At 41.8% G+C, this 20,960-nt stretch overlaps 1 protein-coding gene across 3 annotated transcripts in view; it reads left to right on the forward strand.

The window, feature by feature from the left end:
* Window positions 1-35: 35 nt before the first annotated feature.
* LOC113491096 (potassium voltage-gated channel subfamily A member 1) overlaps window positions 36-20,960 on the forward strand; it is an 88,481-nt gene continuing 67,556 nt past the window's right edge. The window contains exons 1-2 of one of the 3 annotated variants that reach the window (XM_026867759.1): window positions 36-1,009; window positions 6,233-8,252. In XM_026867759.1, the coding sequence (XP_026723560.1) occupies window positions 134-1,009; window positions 6,233-6,238 (882 nt within the window). In that variant the 5' untranslated portion in view covers window positions 36-133 and the 3' untranslated portion in view covers window positions 6,239-8,252. Of the gene's footprint in view, window positions 8,253-20,960 lie in introns of those variants that run through there. The other 2 variants (XM_026867758.1, XM_026867757.1) reach the window with 2 other exon arrangements.

The following is a 20,960-nucleotide window of genomic DNA, read 5'->3' on the forward strand; positions in this document are numbered from 1 at the left end:
CCCTCCTCCCCTCCTCCCCCTCCCCTGAACTGCCCTGGGGATCTCTGCTCTCCTCCATCCTCCTGCCCCCTCTCAAGTCCCTCTCCCTCGCTTCTCCTCCCCTGCTCCTGGGTCCCCCTTCCCGTGTGCCACCATGACAGTGATGGCTGGAGAGAACATGGATGAGACTTCTGCACTACCTGGCCACCCCCAGGATAGCTACCAGCCCGCTGCCCACGATGACCATGAGTGCTGTGAGCGCGTAGTGATAAACATTGCTGGACTACGCTTTGAGACACAGCTGAAGACCTTAGCCCAGTTCCCCAACACTCTGCTGGGGAACCCCAAGAAGCGCATGCGGTACTTTGACCCCTTGCGCAACGAGTACTTCTTTGACCGGAATCGGCCCAGCTTTGATGCCATCCTCTACTACTATCAGTCTGGGGGGCGGCTTCGCCGGCCGGTCAATGTGCCCTTGGACATGTTCTCTGAGGAGATCAAATTTTATGAGTTGGGTGAGGAGGCCATGGAGAAGTTCCGGGAAGATGAAGGATTCATCAAAGATGAGGAGAGACCCTTGCCGGAGGGGGAGTACCAGCGCCAAGTATGGCTCCTCTTTGAATACCCAGAGAGCTCTGGGCCTGCAAGGGTCATTGCAATAGTCTCCGTCATGGTGATCCTCATCTCCATCGTGATCTTCTGCCTAGAGACATTACCCGAGCTGAAGGAGGACAAGGAGTACACAGTGCATCGCACTGACAACACCACCCAGGTCTACAAATCCAACATCTTCACAGATCCCTTCTTTGTTGTGGAGACCCTGTGCATCATCTGGTTCTCCTTTGAGCTGGTGGTGCGCTTCTTTGCTTGCCCCAGCAAGACTGAATTCTTCAAGAACATCATGAACTTCATTGACATTGTGGCCATCATCCCTTACTTCATCACCCTGGGCACCGAGATGGCCGAGCGGGAGGGGACTCAGAAAGGAGAGCAGGCCACCTCCTTGGCCATCCTGAGAGTCATCAGACTGGTAAGAGTCTTTCGAATCTTCAAACTCTCCCGGCACTCTAAGGGCCTCCAGATTTTGGGACAGACCCTCAAAGCAAGTATGAGAGAGCTAGGTTTACTAATCTTCTTCCTCTTCATTGGGGTGATCTTGTTCTCTAGTGCGGTATATTTTGCTGAGGCTGAAGAACCTGAGTCTCATTTCACAAGTATCCCTGATGCTTTCTGGTGGGCGGTGGTATCCATGACCACTGTGGGCTATGGTGACATGTACCCTGTGACAATTGGAGGCAAAATCGTAGGCTCCTTGTGTGCCATCGCTGGTGTGCTGACAATTGCCCTGCCTGTACCTGTCATCGTGTCCAACTTCAACTACTTCTACCACCGAGAAACAGAAGGGGAAGAACAGGCTCAGTTACTTCACGTTAGCTCCCCTAATTTAGCATCTGACAGTGATCTCAGTCGCCGCAGCTCCTCCACAATCAGCAAATCTGAGTACATGGAAATCGAAGAGGATATGAATAATAGCATAGACAATTTTAGAGAGGCTAATCTCAGAACTGGCAACTGCACTGTAGCCAACCAAAACTGCGTTAATAAAAGCAAGCTGCTGACTGATGTGTAAACAAAAAAACCAAAATCCCCACTCACAGCTTGAAGACTTTAGTGACACAGTCACACTTTGTAGATGCTTTACTGATAGTCTTTGAATGCTTTATTTACCTCGTAAATGCATTGTTGCATTGCGAATTTTTGCTCAGCGATAAAGAAGCTTCCAGGATCCATGAAAGATAAGATTTTGTTTATTTTTAACAAGCATTTTCCACCTGGTAAATGATAACCATTTGAACTAGTTTAGTTTTAAGCTGTGACGCTAGACCTAAACTTTTCCTCTCCCATCTCCCTTTATTTTTTGGATGGTTAACTTAAAACTAAGCAAGACAGTTTTAAGAGCTATAAAGCATATGCATGGATTCCAGTAAAAATATTCTGCAAAACTGCACAGTTGCAAGAAAGAAAGTGCATCAGATAATAATAAAAAAAAAAAAAAAAAAAAAAAAGATTAGCAAAAACCTGCAGCAAGCATTTGCCGTGGTTTTTATGGAGCGCCAATTTTCCTTCCACCCCCTATGTGAAAGATTACATACTTCCAATCTACAGATCCACACAGCACCTTATTAAAAACATACTTAAGCCTGGTCTCTTTTGCTGTCCATAGAAGAACTATTGTAAAAGGAAAATAACAAACAAAACTGAAGACAAAACATCTGCAATGCTGCTAAATTCTCTTACATGCAGATGATTTAAACACACTTTTCCTTTTCCCTGTCCAGAACTGGATACAAAACTTTAAGCCCCTCTGTTGCAAGATAGCACAATGGAGTTTAATATAAGCATGTTTGAATTTGATACTATTTATTTTATAATCGCATGCCTGAAACGTTACCTCAGACAATAGCGGATAAGCTTTCGTTTGAACTGAATCTTCTAAAAATAGGTCCTTTATCTTTCTTTTTTCTTTTTTTTTTTTTTTTTTTTTTTTTTTTTTTTTTTTTTTTGATTTGCATTCACCAGAAGTGCACTCCTTAATTTATTAAATCGTTGACTAGTAATTTAAAGTACTGTATTTAAGTGCGTATGTTAGTCAAATGGGAACAATAACTTTTGGAGATCAAAGCATGTTCAAATATTCAGCATTATGGCCTATTTGATTAAGGTGTAACTTGAATTAATTAATGCATGAATTCAATAATAATAATAATAATAATGATAATGATAATAACAATAAAAACAAAATTTAAAAAAAGTGCTTGATAGACCAAGGGCCTGAACGAACTGATTAGAGAAACCTGGTTGTTTTCCTGCATTGCTCAGGGAAATGCGTTGGCTTTTGTCCAGGTGTTGTGGGAAAGGAACATATCCCATCCCTTAAAGGGGAAGCTATATGGAAAATTAAGAAGTCGAGTTATATATAGCAACACCTAAAACCTAGTATCCTTTATAGTTGAAAGGTGCAGATGCATGCTTTTTGGTGCATTCTCAGAATGTAAATGAAACTTATCTATTATATGCATCCAAATTGCAGCAGCTGGTTTCTTTTGCAGTCATTAGTTGATTCCCCTAAAACTCACCGAAGAGACTCAACAGATTGATTTAGATAGTTGCGCAGTGCCTTTATCTTACATCCCCTAAATTGCTGAAAGTGCCTCCAGGAACTGAGCTGATCAGACAGCGAAGGAAAGGGCAAGGCACCAACACACTGTCAGGAGAGTTCTGTGCTGCCTCTGGGCACAGCACAGGAGTGGGTAGAGAAAGAAAGAAAAAGAAAGAAAGAAAAAGGGCAAGTGTGAGTGAGAGGGATGCAGAAGAGGCGGGCAGAGACCACCAGCGCCCATGGGATACCTTCCTTCCCCAGCCAGTCCGATGCTGCAGGGCTCAGCATTTGCTTCTGCCAAATATCTCATGGTTGTGTTTATGCAAGACTTCGAGTTTCCCTAAGTTGTTTATAGAGGCATCGCTGCCATCGTATCTGCCCACCCTTTCCCTGTGAGATGGCTTTTTGGCAGCCTGTTCCAGCACGGCAGGACGCAGGAGGAACTGGGGACCAGTATGAACTGTGGCATCGCCCTGTCAGGCAACCAGGCTGCAGGGCTGTGCTTTTCTTTCCCTTGGATTCCCCAGCGAGTAGGTAGGAGAGGATTTCCAGTGCCCTCCCACCCCTGCCTCCCCCATCCCCTTTTGGCAGTCTGTCAGATCTTAAATCCTATCACAGATCCTTTGAGCCATATTTTTCTTTCTAGCCCCTAACCTTACACTACTTCCACCATCATCTGGTGAGGGAAGCAACACTAGGAGAAGGTATCTTCTGCAATATGCCAGCCTTGACTGCTAGGCCCCGGAAGATAATAACCTTTGATGTGAACTAATGTAGGCACTAATCTTTATTTTTTAAATGGACAAAGTTGAGGATCTTCATTCTGCACTTAGCATGTGGCCAACTGCTGTTGAACACTTCTCCTTCCACAATGTACAGATCCTTTCTTCCCCTATCTTTCTGATATGTGTATATATGTGTATAAATATATATATATTTGTGTCTGCACATATGTGTGTCACACACCTATGCAGACACATGTATATATAAAATCAAGGCACTTAGAGTTAAAAAAAACCAACCCTAACTCTGCAGTTACGCACAAGCCTGACCTGCCAGGTTTCTAGAAAGACTTGACTTTTATTTCTCACTGTGTGGCTTCTGTGAATCTTAACGATGAGAAAACGATCCAGAACTGAGGGAGCTCTAACTCCTGCAAGAAATGCAAAGTATCCGATAAAACAGGGCATTACATCCTCTAGGTAGATATCGTAAAGCTTCCTTCCTGTCCCCTGCTCATGCCCCTGTCCATCATACACCTCTCTCCCCATTAAATTCTGGTGGTCCTGATCTTCCCAAACTCTTGAATCCAAGAGTGTGACTTCTTATGTCAAAATAGACTTGAATGCTGCACTCAGCTTATAAAACCACCAACTGACTAAACTAAACAGCAATAATCAATTCAGTGCTGTGGGACTGATGATCGGAAAGTAGCATCTAGATGAGGCCTCACTTCAGTAACTTCTGCCACAGCTGGGTGTGCACACCTTAGTTTAATGAGCAGAATGATAATCATTCTGCATGTGTAAAGAGAAAAGTGCTGCATGCAGCGATTCTTCTTTGTCAGGAGACTGGGATGGATCGTTAGGACTTGGGGTGGTTTGGGGAGCCTGAATATTGTTTTGTCCATTTATAGCTCACTGCAAAGGATCTCAATACATATGGAGGACAGGAATTAACCTCATCTAGCATAGGCATGTGATTTCGACAAGTTTGACATGCAAAAAATTAACCACAAAAGAGAAAGCTCTTACTCCCTTTACACAGGAGTGCTGAAATGTCTTTGTGGGCCTGAAGGTGCACTTAACAAACTGCCTGTTCTTACCAGTAAGCATCCTTTTCTTTCTTTCTTCCTTTCCTCTCTCTTTTTTTTTTTTTTTTTTTTTCTTTCTCCCCCTCTTGGCATACGTTTCTTTTTGCCACACATGAGCTCTATGAGGTTGTTTATGTCAGTGGAAGAGGACTGGAGATGAGCTGATGGCCAACTTAGTGCATCTCTGAAAGTCAAGAGACCTTCACTCATTTGGTAGGGACCTCCCAGAAGCGATGCCCATGTTATGCTGGACAGAGAAACCAGTAGATACGGTGATCTTAGTTGGGCTGTAGTTTGATGAAGAAGGCAGCTATTCCAGCATAGGGAGTCACTACCCAAGCCTCCTTTACCAGCCACTGCTCTATGCCTCTGTGTCCTTCTTAGTTGCCCCCATACAGCTTTTTCTTCACCCACTCAGTGAAGGGAATGAGGGATCTTACCTGGTTTGAGCAAGGCAGCAGTGCACTGCAGTGCAGAGGCAGGAATGAAGTGGAGAGGCAGTGGGCAGGAATCCCATAGGCTGGTATCGCTGCCAAAATTCCCCATCTGGTCCTACCGTACTTAGCTGTAGAACACTAGTGAACAGGCAGAGGAGCAAGGGGGAGAGTGAAAATGGAAGGCTCTGTACTCCCTTCCTTCGCAGAACTGAGAAGTTGCCGCCACACTGCCAAGAGCTCCAATCCTCTGTGTGGCAACTCCAGCAGAGGCAATGAACTGGATTTACTTGTCTTCACGAGGAAGTTAGCATGCAGTAAGCCAGGGTGTGAGTTCACAGCATCCTAGAAAAACCCATGCAGATTCCCTGCATGGAGCCTCTTAAGCCTTATCTCCATTGGGGAAATCAGGAAAGCTAATCCGAATTAATGAAAGGTGTGCATTTAAAGTAGATTTGTTAAACTGCATTGAAGCCCAGCATGGACATTCTGTTGCAGTATAAAAGCAACCTTAATCTGATTTGGAGACTTTTTTTTTTTTTTTGAAGGAAAGTAAGCTGAATTGAATTAAGGCTGCTTTAATTCTGAACACAATGGGGCTTAATGCAGTCTACCTCATCTGCCTCACAAGTTCATTCAGATGGATAAGCCTTTAGTAATCATTAAATGTAATGGAACCGACACTACTTTGCAGGGGGTGGCTGGGCAGAGCGTGGCCGTGTGCTGCAAAACTCTCAGAATGTGAGTGCTGGAAATTCACAGCCTGGCTTACTGAGGGCTAACATGTTGATCCTGGCAACAATTCTAGTGATTTCCTTCCTTTGTTCCTGGTTTACACATTTGCAGGTGTGAGGAGAATCAATCTTGCTGCCTTCTGGGAAGTTGGCAATGATCATGGCCTAAGGAAATTAATTTCCACTTACAAAGTCTCTAACTGTGCACGTGCTTAACCTGGTGTACTGGTGATCACGTGGACAAGCACTTGAAAGACAGTACGAAGCACTTGAGACAGGACAAAAATTCAGCAAAAGTCCTTGTTTTCAGCAGTGATTTTGCCCAACTAGAGACTTCAGGGATCAGACCCTTCTTAGCAAATCAGCTGTGTATCATTTATTAGAAGCTGAAGTGGCCCAAATCAACAGTTGGAGCAGTGTCAACTTTTACTGGCAGATTTTTTACTAAGGGACAATTGTTTACATTAGTCAGAAGTACAGAAAGTTTGTTTCTCTTATGAGAGAGCCTAAGCCCAAGTGTAACATAAAAACCTGCTTATTTTTAAGTGTAAGGAACTGAGGGCAAGTTTCACTTTTCCATAGTTCACACTCGGACGGTGCAGTTTCCTACATGCACATGTAGTAACTGAAATAAAATGAGCACTAGGACAGGAACATCTGTGTTTTGTTAGAAAAAGGTGGAAAGTTGTATTCCAGAGTAAGATCTTCTGCATACATATGTAACATATGGAGAGAATATATTCCCTTCCAGATATTAGCAGGATAACTGTTTTTAGAGGGGTGCCATTCTGGATTAATTAATTTCCCCTAATGTGAAGAAGAAGGAAGTGCCGCAGCTTTTCCAGGAACGGTCTGATCCTGTAGGTTTTCAGCAGCCTGATGCCACTGATCGTCACCGTAATGTCAGACTCGCAGGAATGCAGAACCAGCTCCAAAGTGTGATTTACCCTCCCCAGCCACAGAGCTGGACGGAACTGGAAAGCTGTCCTTGCAATGGGACAACATGGCAAGTTTGTTCCAGACCTGCCTATCGCAAGTCTGAAACAGGCTCCTTTGCCGAGATGCTTTAACCAGAGCCCTACATTTCAATTTTGGTTGGACTTATTTCAGGCTGAGTTTCTTTTTCTGTTTTCTGTTGTTCGAGCTTTACTTAATCAGGTGTAGAGAATTTATTTTTCCTGAAACGCTTATCAAGTATTCTTAAAGGTGTCAGTATTTGTATCTGCAAAAATGAAACTTCAGGGTGTTCTACTGTTTCACTCAGAACAGGTGAACTTGCCACCGGTGAGGTCAACAATTTATGCTGTCAAGGCATAGCATGCTTTGATATTTTCAAAGGAAATAAAATGAAACTGAGGTCTTAACTGAAATTTGTCTCAAAGTATCTGTTAATATCTATGTAACTCTGTATATTTCACCCGTTCACAGGCTCTAGCAAATGTCACTACAAGTTATATAAAAAACAAAAAAAAATCATCTTCCATTTCTAGTTTCTATAATAAAATGAAGACGTTGCATTCAGTTCCTTTAGGTGCATCAGTCTTTGATCCATGTTATTGTTTCAGTGACATTTCTATAATGTAATTGGGATCAAATGTATATTTTACTTTTGTACAAAAGTAAAAATGATATTTTTATGACTAAATTCAGCAAACCCTTACCTATAACGTGCTAAGATGAAATATTTTTTTTTCCTTTCCTTTACATGTAAACCATTGTTTTTGCAGTATGTCAGTTTGAAATGAATAAATAACAGCTGTCACTAGAACTGTATGCGACCTCTCAGACATACCTCTGATTTTGAAGATCAGATATTACTGATGTGAAATATATAAACTGAATAGTCTCCATATGAAAGTGCACCATCAGGGCAACAAACCATTTAAGCTGACACAGCTGTACTTATTTCCACCATTTACAAATCGCTTACACTTTGGGTCAAGTATGTACTTCATTGTCACATTACAGCTCATTTTACTTCCAGTAGTGAAATCGGTTGACTTTTACCATTTTTAGAACATCTAATGTTATGAGTTCATGAACTATTTGAAATGCATAGTTTTCATCTATGCAATTTTACCTGCTTCTGTACTTGTTCATCTGTTCATACTTGGCATCAATTAAAGATAATTTTTAAGGATCTTACCCAGGATTATTCTGTCTGGTTATTTTCTGGAGTCTGGTTTCTCTGCTGTCACTACCGGCCAGTTCTATCTGAAATGAATGGTTGCTTCATTGATGGTTTTCTTATTGAATGGTATAATAAATGGCAATGTAGTGAGTGGGAAATGTGACTGTGGGCTTTGAGAGGCTTGTAAATGTCAACTCGAGCTTTACAGTACAATTAATCCAAGGGTTTAGCTTCCGTAGGCTTTGGATCTAGCCTTGAGCGAGTAATGTTCTGGGGCCAAACTCTGCTGCCTTCACTGCTGAGACGGCACTCTGTTCCACCAAAACCAGTGGTAATAAAAGTAAGCCTACTGATTGTGTTCTCCAAAGGCTTGTGGGTGTCAATTAGCATGTGATGCCTACGTTCCTGAATCCCAACCACTGCCTCTAGTGTTAACATATAAGTGCTGACTTGAAATCAGGTTTCGAAGAACTCTGACTGATGATGGGTTTTGGTTTGGGTTGAACGTAAGCAAGTCAAACTGACTTGGTCTTGTTTTCTGTTGAAAATGGTTTGTTTTTTCACGGTGTGTTTCATGCCGCCTGGTCTTATACAGTCATGCTTGACACGTCTCAGTATTGTGTTATATATAAAGAAAGCAATGACAGAAATTCTAATTGTTTTACGTCAAAGGTATTGTGTGTTAGAAGTCCATCTATAAAGACTGCCAGATCTTTCTGTAGAGAGGTGCAGTTTGTAACGGTGAGATGCATACATGGTAGTGCTGATTACATATGGTGAAATGAAGTGAAAATACCCTAACCTTATACGAGGCAGAACATTTTGTGTGGCCTGTTATGTGATTTAATTTACTTATTTGTTTTGCTTTCTTGGTCAAGAAAAGCTTTCGTCAATGAAATACTCGTTCGTCAATAGCTTCAAGTATATTTAGTCAGTCTTATTGAATCTCACTTACAAATCGACAAAAAATTGTTTCGTTGACCTGACAGTAAGGATTTGTAGTTATAAGTCTTAAATGGGTCTAGTCCAAGTCATTTGCTGTTAGCTGCTCTGTGGTGCTGTTCTTAAATCAATGAGGTACTCATGTCCATGCCTGGCTTCAAGAGTGTCATCATTGAGTTTTGTTGGTTTTATTTTTGGCCCTGGGTGTGTCTAAAGTCTCATCACCTCTTTTTTCTTTTCTGTGTAAAAAAAATGAAATGCTTGTTTATCACCTCTACAGTATCAATCTTCTCCCTTTTGTCCTTAGCAAAACTCTTGTTGCATTGTTTGGATCAAATTGTAATGTTGCTGCGTAACCTGTTTTCCTGAATCGACAATTCACTTGCCATATAACCCGCTCCTATATCCCTCTGCTAGCTTCCTCCCTTCTTGGGCACACTTCATCTTGTGAAATACTACCCCCAGATCCGCCGCTGCTGAGGTCCTTCATGGTCTGTCTCATCATACCTGTCATGGAGCTAGCTCAAAAACCTGCTTTCTCTTAGGACTGGGAATGCCAATTCCTATATCACAAACATACATTTTTTTGAAGGAAAACCTTGCCTGTTTCTCTCTGTGTTGCCTCCTCTGCGTGGAAAACGCTCCTGCTAGGTCCCTTTGGCCATGCTGATGACAAGATAATATCTCATACTTTATGATTCTTCATCTTTCCCACAGCCTGTGCAGTCACTGTACTCCTTGGTATATCCTGTACTGAGATACTTGCTGTGAGGTGATTAATTTGCTAAGTGGAGGTTTTCAAGCAAAACTATGTGCATTCAGGACTAGGTCCTAGGACATGTTTTTTTTTTTCCCCTCTAAAATGACTCAATTAAAAATACAAAATCAACATTGCGTACTGGGTTAGTTGAGTCTCTGGGTTAATTTCTTACTTAATCTCAAAAGTAAATAGATGTGTGGGTTTTATTCCCCCAAAATGCAAATCCTCCTATCTTGTCTTTTATGCTTCATCAATTGCAAAAAAAAAATTGTGTATTGAGTTCCTCTTTTGGTTACCCCAAGCCACCTCCTTACCTTGTAGGTTTTCTCTGAAGCAACCTACACTGAGGAAAAAAAAATGTGGCTGTGCAATATGTAAATTAGATAACAGACATGTTGATGATAAGGAATAAGCTCCTCTTTCTTCTTCAGCTGCACTGACGCTCAGGTTATAAGGGAAGCAGAGACTAATTCAGCACTTGTGACACAGAGAGGGAGAGAGAGTCCCTTCATAACAAGGTGCTCTTTTTATCTGTTACCTTCTTTATATAACATTGATAATTTCAACACTAATTTGATTTATCTAACACGCCTGTAAGTTACTCGGCTTACATGTACTGTTTGATTAGTGGATACAAAATAGTTGCTTTATGGAAACATATGAACTTCAGGTGTGAGTATGTGCTCCCTTGCCATGCAGAAACCAGGCATTTATACTTCAACGAATAACAATCCTAATACTCCACAGCATAAAATGACTCTTACCGCTGAAAGCAAAAATAAACTTTTCTCACAGGTGTGCTCTTACCCAGCTGGAGCAGCTGCCTTCAAGGCTAGCAGTCTAAGTCAGATGGCCTGACTGCCAAGGAAAGTCAGACTGTCTGAGTCAGTGCTAACTGAGAGCAGCTGCTATGTACTGCTGCAGCCAACCTCTGCAAATAGGTACGGATATGTGCTCTTGAAGTAAACCAGAGCCCACAGAAATAAATAGGATTGTATCTCTTCACTTCAGAAGACTGTAGAAAGACCGTAATTTCACGGTCCCTTTCAGGCTGCTAAGAAAAGAAGATGAGAGATGTTCTGTACTCAAGGCTTCTAACAGGTACTTTTAGAGTTGCATTATATCCCATGGTTGGTCTTTCTATAAAAACGCTCACTTTATAGAGTGTTGAGATTAAGCGTTCGAAAAAATCAAAGAAGCTTTAATTAGCACAACAATACTTCAATCCGCTCAGCTTCTCTAACAGCTTCCTAAAATACCTCACATTTTATTCCAGTGAGAAGACAATTATGACTCTTGAATAGAAAGCTTTTACAGTTAGAAGATGAAAATGTAATTGTAGGTGGTATATTTGGTGACCTCCTCTCACTAGGTAGGAACAGCAGCACATTTGGCTTTTGAGCAGGGGAGCCTGCAGGTGTCATTAAGTGTGACAGAGAGCTGCATAAAAAAGGCTGGATGACCCTTAAAAGGAGGACAGGTCGAGGACAAATGTCTTTCATGGGTCACCATTTTCATCCTGCCCAGTTAACAGCAGAGCGTGAGGAATGGGAGGTTCGCCTGTGTTCAGTGTACGTAAGAAGCCTGCTGTATGACACCAGATGTAGTGTGAAGTGGGGGTTAGTGTCCCACGAGTTACCTAGCCTGATGCCATTGATACAGCCTACACTCGCTTAAAAAGATTTAGTTAAACATCTTTGATTTGTAAAAATAATAGGAGGGTGAATGCCTGAGGGCTTGACAATCCGAATGTACCTGCTATAGTGGGCATATGTGGGGCGTTTCCTTTGTCATTTCAACTCCTGTGAGAAATATATTTTTCATCTTGATGCGTACAGATGGGTTCACTGGGGAAAGAAGTGGCTAATCCCGCACTTGCCCTCTCTGGTGGTGCGCACGTCCACATTCATGGAGTCATATTCTACTTTTGTCATAGCTCAGTTACTTTTGGTAGAGTTGCTTCTTTTTGACAAGAAATACATTGGGCCTGAATCAGGCCCATAGCTTAGTCTAACACTAAACTTTATTAAGAATAATTCTGTGGTGAGCAAAACAGCAAAAAACAGCCATCCAAAAAGCTAGCTCTCCAGTCAAGCCATGGAAGGATTCTGCAGCTGTTTTTTCATTAATACTGAGAATGCAATATAGACTTGAACTATTTTTTCAGGTTGGGGAAAAAAAAAAAAATTATTGAATTTTTAGCTCATTGCTGCTTGACCATTCTGAACACAAATCTGCACGTAAAATTCTGTGCAAAATTCTGAATGATCTTCTAGACTCTTATGGGATTTAGTTCCCTACATGTTCTGGATTGATGGGGAGAGCTGAGATTGCCAACAGGGTCCTGCTTCCACGTGGAATCACTCAGGCAATGGTAGGTGTTTAGGTGTATCGTTGCCTTCTTCTGGTGACTTTGAGCCTTCCCTTCTGTTTTCAGTGTGCGGTATTCATCTTCAGCCCAAAAAAGCCAATTCCAGTTTACAAGGGAGGTAACTTTCCTTTGGTTCCTTTTCTAGTTAGCCAAATGTTGTTACAAACCTGGTTTGATGAACTTTGACTGTTGCCATGGCTTTTGATGCAAATAAATCACTGGCAAATGTTCCTGAAATATGTTAATTTCTGACTACCCTGATATATGCAGCTTCAATTAATGTCCTTAAGTTTCGTTGTTTCAATTGCAAACTGTTTTTCTTCAGGAATTTGAAAAGATATAAGGGGAAACTAATGTTTCCCAAAATGCACTGGAACAGCTTCCTCTCAAAGAGGGGGAAGTTTTTTTTTTTTTTTTTTTTTTTTTTTTTCTTGAATTGAGTTATCTCGGCATTACTTATTTGGAAAAGAATAAAAAAAATAAAAAGGGATCTCTGTTACTTGGGGTACATGCCTTTGTTATGATTATTTAGATGATAAAAATGTCTGGCGTTCCAAGAGAAGAGCATTTACTGCTAATGGGGCTTTAATGTAAACTCTTGTGATAATTATCCTTAAGAGGGTAAGATATGAATACTGCAGGAATAGCCACCGGGTATGTACAGTAACAGTGTGGTACTTAGAGGGCAGTATCTCTGCAGCGTGGTGGTGGTGCAGTTCTGGAGTAACAGCCACAACTGGGCATTGGAGTGTAGTAATGCAACTGGATCTGAGTGTTGGCCACTGAGCTGAGAGCCTGGTTAAGACCCCAAGGTCACCCCTGGTCATTGCTTCAGTGAGGCAATGGTTCAACAAAAGAATGAATTAACTTCAAGGCTCCAAATACCAAATGAGAAATCTTTTTGTGAGAAAAACACTGATCTGATATAAACTTGCTTGTTCTGAACAAATTTGTTCAATAAATTGTGATGGGCTAACGTCTTCCAGTGGACTTCAGGCCACAATGGCTTCTGGTTTTGGCTCTAATGTTTTGCACCTCTTTCCTCTATGCTTTTGTTTATCCTCCCGAGTTTAAGACATAAAACTGGCATGAACCAGAACGCTGCCATGTTTTGTGTGCTGTGGCTAGTCTGTCAGAAACACTGTTGAATGCCCTAACTTAGGTGAAATTTGTTTTGCTGGATGCTCCTGCAAGTCTGTATGTTTGGTGTGGAGGCTCTGAAGCCACCGATTCAGTCCTTCTGGGGTAAAGTTGAACTGATCTCCAGCATGGCAGTAAGGGGCATCCTGTCGGATGAGAAATGCAGTAAGATCTTGGGTTCATTAAAGACTGTGATGCCTTCCTGGTGTCTGGGCAGAACTGGAGTTCTGCTCTGGTCTACTTTGGCTTTGTGTTTGCTTGCCCTCTAAATATTTCATGTGCTGTTCTCGTCATTTGGTAGCATTCCAGTGTGCTGTTGAAGTGCAGCCGTGCTTTGTCTCAGAAGTCGTTGTGTTTCTCAAATGGGAAGGGAGCTTGCATGTCAGTTTATTAAATTGGTAAAAGGTTTGGGGACTGTTCAGGATGACACGTGCTATGTTAAAATAGGGTATCTGTCTGTGTGTCGGAGGATACTGAACAGCAATCTGAAACTATGGTAGTCAATATCTTCAATTATTAATTAACGGTAGCAAATGGAAGCTGGCTATCACTGCATAGTATAGAGCCACTATTGCTAATGCATATTCAAAGCATGCATTCTGTCTGACAGGGCTGTGATGTATTTTTTCCCGGTCTTCAAAAGTCTGTGATCTCATCTGTTTATGACACTTTAAAAAGGCTGCTGAGATCCACCAACATAAAGAGCAACTCAGCCCTGCTTCAGAACAGATCGGTATGTCCCTACAACCCCACATCCCAACTTGGAATATCTGTGATTGGGAGACAGACAGCAGAGTGGAGGGGTGTTGGACTTTTGATTTCCATGTCTCTTTTTGGTCAGACCCATTAAGTTCTTACTCCTATGCCTTGGGTACCAAAATGAACATGAAGAACGCGGGAACTGAGACTTCACTGCCTGCATCTTGTGTGGCTCTTTGCTCCTATGTAAAATGAAAAATTCCCCGATGCAAATCAACAGCGCTTATTTCTCATGAACTAACCAGCTGAGGGTCTTTCTTTGCTATTCATGTCTTATAAGAACTTTTGTATGGTCAACGGTGCAGAATCTTGCCCATAAGGTTCCACTGTAGTACGATAAATAGGAAAAACCCCACCCACTTTTAAAGGAGGTATGTGTTAGAGGGACACCGAACACATTTTCATCTACCGATGTTTTGTGACTCTGGACAGTATTCTGTGATCACGCAGAATGTATGCTTTAAGATAGTAAAATTAAAAGTTGGAGTCAATGAAATAATATATATGAACATCCTTTATTTTGCACGCAGGCCTCATAACCATGATGCAGATTTAGTCAAGACTTTAATTCATCTCTTTCACTGTGCATGGATTTGAACTTAATTTGGAACAGTTTATGAAAATACATAAATGATTGCTGGAGAATTAATTTGATGTTGTCTAAGATACAGGAAAAATACCAGCTTCTGTGGAGACATTTACAGAGCAAGCTGAAGTGTTAATTCCTACTCTTCTTCACAGGTTTTTGGTGCTCCTCTGATAAAGCTAGAGTAGCAGTATCAAAGATGTGATTTACTGCAGTGGAAGCTAATACTTCAGGCTTTATTTGCTTGTACAAGAAAACCTAAAACCTCCTGCAGATAAACGTTATCTAGAAGTGTAGTGGAAGAAAGTAACTATTTCTATCACAGTAAATCTCTGCTATGATACTTTAAGCTGCTCGTGTATCTTACTTTGTGCAGAACGTTGTTAAAAACCCATACCAGTATTTTTTTCTACAAATATAACCTACATGCACTTTGGAGGTGAATCTTCTCTAAGGCAGTCTAAACTGTACTAAGACTTACATCCAGCTTCAAGACTTCTTACACTCCATGGTGAAACACTGATGAGCAGTGATGATGATAAAGCAATTAAAGCAGCTGTGGTTTTTTTTGTTTTTTTTTGTTTGTTTTTTGTTTTTTTTTCCCAGTGTTGTGGCTGGTAGGATGTGACTGACTCCTTTACATCTCACAGAAAGTTGTTAGATACATTTTATGGGATTTTTTGCTTGGTGTCAGTGTGGGGAAGGATTCAGCTTTTTGCCAGCTGTGTTGAGACACAAAACCTGACCAGAGAATTTTATGGCCACAGAAGAATCTTAATTAATTTTAAACAACCAGAAGCCTTGCTGCACAGAATAGCACGGTTGGTTTGTGCCACTTGGTTCATGGTCTAAGTCTTCTGTAGCTGGGAAGGGCACATCAGAAACTGGCTGAACCCAGCACGAGGCATCGGCTGAGCCAGTGTTTCCTCATTTTTCAGGATGGTGCCAATGGAGGGAATGAAGCTCCTGTCTCTGTAGAAGGGAGACGTATTAAGGACCACTTAGATGCTCAGCTGGTTTAAATGGGTTGAGTTTCAGGGAAGCCAGTGGCCCCAAGAGATTACCAGTGAGAAGAAAACGAGCAGGCATCAGCCATGAAATCGTAGTACAAAAGCAGCTTACGGCAGCAGAGAGCAATTGAGGGCATTCGTCTGCGAATACCCGTGCGTTTCTGAGCTGATCTTTCCAAGTGCCCTAAATTCCTGTTGAGTTCAGCACCTCTTAATATGTTACCGAGCAGGAATTATATTAACAATGACATGTGGAAAAGCAGTAGATGCTATTGTCTGAGTGATGTTCTGCGGTTAGTTCAGATAAAACTTGCATTCCTGTTACACACTGAAGACAGGGACCATTGGTGTGAAGCACCAGGGAAATTGGAGCCCTGGATCCCAGGGTGTGACTACACTAAAAATATGAGTTAAAACAAGGATTTTTTTTTTTTCCCCATAATCTTGGTGATTAGTGTTTAAAATAAAGCCCTCTCTGATTACTATTCAGTAACATCTGGAGTGAGGCAGGTGTTTTATGGATAAATGGGAGAAAAGCTTTCTCCCTCATTTTGTTTACAACCTGTGTGAATAGCATCTCTGTGGAAGATGAGATTGTGGCTGACAGGGAAACGGAGATTAAAAAAAGGTCTTGCTATTTGTCATTTGTTTGAACTCTTTCAGGGTAAGACTTTTTATGGGATGTGTAGAGGACTAGTTTATTCTTTGCTGTACTCCTTTCACTGTTTCTCTTGAGTAACATGAAGTAAAGCTCAGTAGAAGCAGTAAGACCCTTTTAAGGGTCTGCTAGGAAATTGATTTGGTAAATGTCTTTCTGCTCATAAATATTGTACAGAGACACTATAATCTATTGATAATGTGACAAAATTACAGCCTACCAAGTAATTGTTTTAGTCTTCCCAGTCTTTAGGATGCATAGCTACATAAAAAAGCTGTGTCTACAAATACACTCTCCAACATACATGACCAGGGTAAAAATTTGCTCTGAGAAAACTTGGGTGTGAACAGTTTACTGCCTCTGTAACTACCTGACTCTGGAGAGTCTTTGTCCATAGAAATACAGAAAATTCCTGATGTGCTGGTCTCTAGGGCACATGGGAGTTTCTTGTGGTCCATGTGGTCTCTTAAACTTCAGCCTGCCCTACGCAGCAGAAGCACCATGAGGGGGAGGTGAGCAGCCTTCCCTAACTTCTGATACAAAACTGTGCAATTAGCTGACTCTTTAATCGCGTACAGCTGGCAAGAAATGTGGGCCTGCTGCTTGTCATGGGATGGCATCACATGGCAGGCAGCAAGGCTGTGTAATCTAGATCTTTCTCCCATGGTAGAATGAGCAAGCCAGCAAGGGCCGCCAACAAAACCGAACGCCATGCCCATCCTCATTTTGTAGTGGAGAGGAGAGATAGCTCAAAACCACTCCCGGCACTCCCCTTCTTTGCAGTTCTCCAGGGAACATGGCACTTGTCTTACAGCTCTTGGCCACACGGACATTTTGGTGTATGCCTCATGGAGTCGACAGAGTTTTGTCTTCTTAGGAGGGTGAAGAAACGGGGTGGTGTAAAGAGCAGTTGTGTAGGGCATCTTGGTCCTTGCCCTCCCTTCCCCTTGCCTCCCCTCCCCACCATTCCCTTCGCCTTCCCTTGCATTCCCACTTTCGGAATTGATGTCATCTGCAAATATTTCCATAGCCTGTGGCACTTACCCTTTCTCAGAGGCCACAACACGCTTTTGCCAGCAGCAAGCGAGGGCCTTGCTCCCTCCTAATCACATACTTTCTCTGTGATTTAGATGACTTGCAGCTGGTTTGGGTCATGGCAATCTCCAAGCTAATGGAGAGGGATCATCCCTCTGGAGAGACACAGGTCAGTAGCATGGCAGGAAGCAGGGAAGGGGAGTATAATGTAGGGTAGAAAAATCTGGTTTACTTGTTTCTGCTTCCTCACGTTGGCTTTCCAAGGACATGGTCAACAGTACTTGAAGTTTTGTGATACAGGGGGAATTAATGTACTGACTAAGGGATATTTGCCATTCTCTTTGCAATCTTCAACAACAAGCAAGTGTAGTCCTCAGAAAAAAACAGGGATGAGGAATAGTGCTGTCTTCCTTTCCAGATATTGAAAGTAATTACATTTTGTTCAGCAGTGGTACAGAATCACAGAAATTCTGAGTTTGGAAGAGACCTCTGGTGATTGTCTAGTCCAACCCCCATGCTCCAAGCAGGGTCTCTTAGAACCAGTTGCAAAGGACTGTGTCCAGTAGTGGTTTGAATATCTCCAAGGATGGAGACTACACAACCTCTGAGAAATGTGTTCCACTGTTCAACACCTTCACATTTTAAAAAAAAAAAAAAAAAAAAAAAAAGTGATTTTCTTATGTTTAGGCAGAATTTCTTGTGTTTCGGTTTGTGCCCATTGCCTCTTGTCCTGTCAGTGGGTACCACTAAGAGTCTGGCTCTGTCTTCTTTACACCCTCCCCCATCAGTTATTTATACACAATGGCAAGGTCCCACCGAGCCTTTCCTTCTCCAGGCTGAACAGTCCCAGCTCTCAGCCTCTGCTGGAGCATATGACAGCTGCTCCAGTCCTTTGATCATCTTTGTGGGATGTGTGATCACAAGTGGGACAGTGTGATCACAAGTAACTGTGAATTCAGACAGAGGCATTTGGAGGCCCATCTCTGCACATACATGCCAGATCAGTAGCTTGGAGTCTGTCTCTGACTGGTGTGACTGGTAGTCCAGTTGTCTGTAGCACTGGGTGCTATAGAGGAATCCACAGGAACCCCAGAGAATATACATGTAGGACGATCTAAGTCACCTTATATATATTCTCATATGGTGTCTCATCCTGATTTCTGGTACCTAGAGATTATTTTAAAACCTAAAAGGTGAGGTTCAGTGTCTCTTTCAAAAATTAAACAGGCAGTTCTAGCAATGAGGAATACTCTTGATGTATAGATATAGATACACACACACACACACTTTTGGATGTATTTCTTTCTCTGATGGTCAAGGCGAGAACCAAAATGCAAAATCTGGAGGCAAAATCTTTCATGTTTCTTGTCCCTTCAGGGATTATTAACATGGGGGAGACCCATTGGATCTGATGCTGATTCAATTCACTTGAATAGAGTTTATATGCAGATTGACATACATGAAGATTAAAGCAGAGATGTTAATAAGAGCAAAGATGTTAATTCTGAGAGTTGAGGTTCTCAGGACTGGATTTTTTGGTAGACCCTAGATTTATAAGTACCTTGTATGCATAAAACCTCTCAGGTAGGTCCATTGATTTCTACTGAGTTATGCCAGTTTACAGCAGTTGCAGATTGGTCTGGTGATTTTGGCAGCAAAAATAAGCTGGAAAGAGGAGAGTGGAGCTGGGTGTCTAGATTATTCAGCCATCATTGCCACCCCTTCAGTATGCACACACATACACACTAATTATTCATTAGAATTTAAGTTTGAGATAAGTACACTTGAATATGTAAGCACACTTATTTAATGTGCCTCTAACTGTATGCCTAGCCAACAATTTCACTTGGAAAAGAAGATGCATTACATTAGAAAAAGTCGAAAATTAGAAATTTTTTTTTTTTTTTTTTTTTTTCTATTATCAGTCGTTGGTAAAATTACACATTAGCAAAAATACGTCCTCTAGGTCAAAGTTTTGTAGGAACTCCTGACTGCAGTGCATTACAGAAATGGAGGCTGACCAAGGAGCCCAAACTAGAGAAGAGAACAGGAACATGTCCTGATAAACAACATCTCAAGATGTTGTCAGTGCAATGGAGATTGAACTCTCTTGGCATTGGGCTGTATTTGGGAGAAATTGGTAGCGAGGGGGTGAAGGACACTGGCTGATCTGCTGTATTACACGTAACGGTGCCAGATACTAAAGTAAATGTAATGACATCAGATACTAAAGGTAGATAATGCTGTTGTGCAGCCAGAGTTAAGCCACTGGTTGTGCTTCCCCATGTTTATGAGGCTGATTATGGGACCAGAACAGAGGGTGTCACTTTTAAGCCCCTTGTTTCCTTTGAAAAGGTCATATCCCTTGGATGCCTTCACCCACGCCGTTTTGTCCGATTTGCTTGAGTTGGGCTCAAAATGAGGAGGTAAAGGTGCTCTTTCCCTCACGCTATCACACGGGTGGTACAGACATGTCTACCCGTAGCTGTGTGAGGCACATATCCCAGCGAAGGCGATGACTGAATGTCTTGGAAATGTCTTAATTATTTGTGTTTGCTGCTTTTGATAATTGCTGATTACTGCTGTGTGGGATTGAGGCAAACACTGAAAAATTACATTCATCATAGCCTGACGAGATAGCGGAAACGTCGCTGTGAGTTGATGGCAGTGTGAAGCAGACGCTGCCACTGTAAGAATCCAGGCACAGACAATCTCTGCACTGGAATACGCTATTATAAATCTGTCATGTCTTGTCTACGAAGGAGAACATGGACAGAGTTACAGGCAGGGAGTTTCATCCTCGACTGGGACTAGCAGTCTCTGCAGAATCAGGAAACAAAGCATGCTTAGATTCATCTGATTTAGGGGATCTTTTGACCTGAAATCTAATTTCCAGAGCAGTGGAAGGGGGGGTGTTGTTTGGTTGTTTTTTTTTTTTTCCAGTTTCAGAAGTTCTTGTGCAAGTGTAAGAGTCAAAGAAAATAAGGAAGGGGTCTGGAGTCTCACACAAAGCAGGAGTGTATCACTGAACAGCGCTCGCTTCCCAGCTCAACAGACCAAAGGAAGGGACATGAATGTATCTTTGGCCTAAAGGAAGAGATTAAAAGCTTCCCTTCCCACCATATTGATGGTTTCACAAAAAAGCAGCTGAAGTAGAAGAAAGAGGAGCTTTCACTTTCCTCAGTTTACTTACTTTCAACAGTCTCAGCTAGAGAGAACCGGCTGGAAAGCTTTTTGAAACATGCAAAAACATGATTTGAAGTAGAAGCTTTTTCTTTTCTTCAGAAGTTTTCAGCAAAATACCCGAGAGATCTCTTGTTGCCAGAAGAACACATTTGGCTGTCAAAAAAAGAAAAAAAAAAAATCCCGAAACCAAAAATAACTTTGGCTTCTTGTCTTATTGACAATTACCTTTTTTTTTTTTTTTTTTTTTTTTTTTTTTTTTTTT

This window comes from Athene cunicularia (assembly GCF_003259725.1).
Source record: "Athene cunicularia isolate RWA chromosome 1 unlocalized genomic scaffold, athCun1 chr1_part2, whole genome shotgun sequence".
Classification (NCBI taxonomy): domain Eukaryota; kingdom Metazoa; phylum Chordata; class Aves; order Strigiformes; family Strigidae; genus Athene; species Athene cunicularia.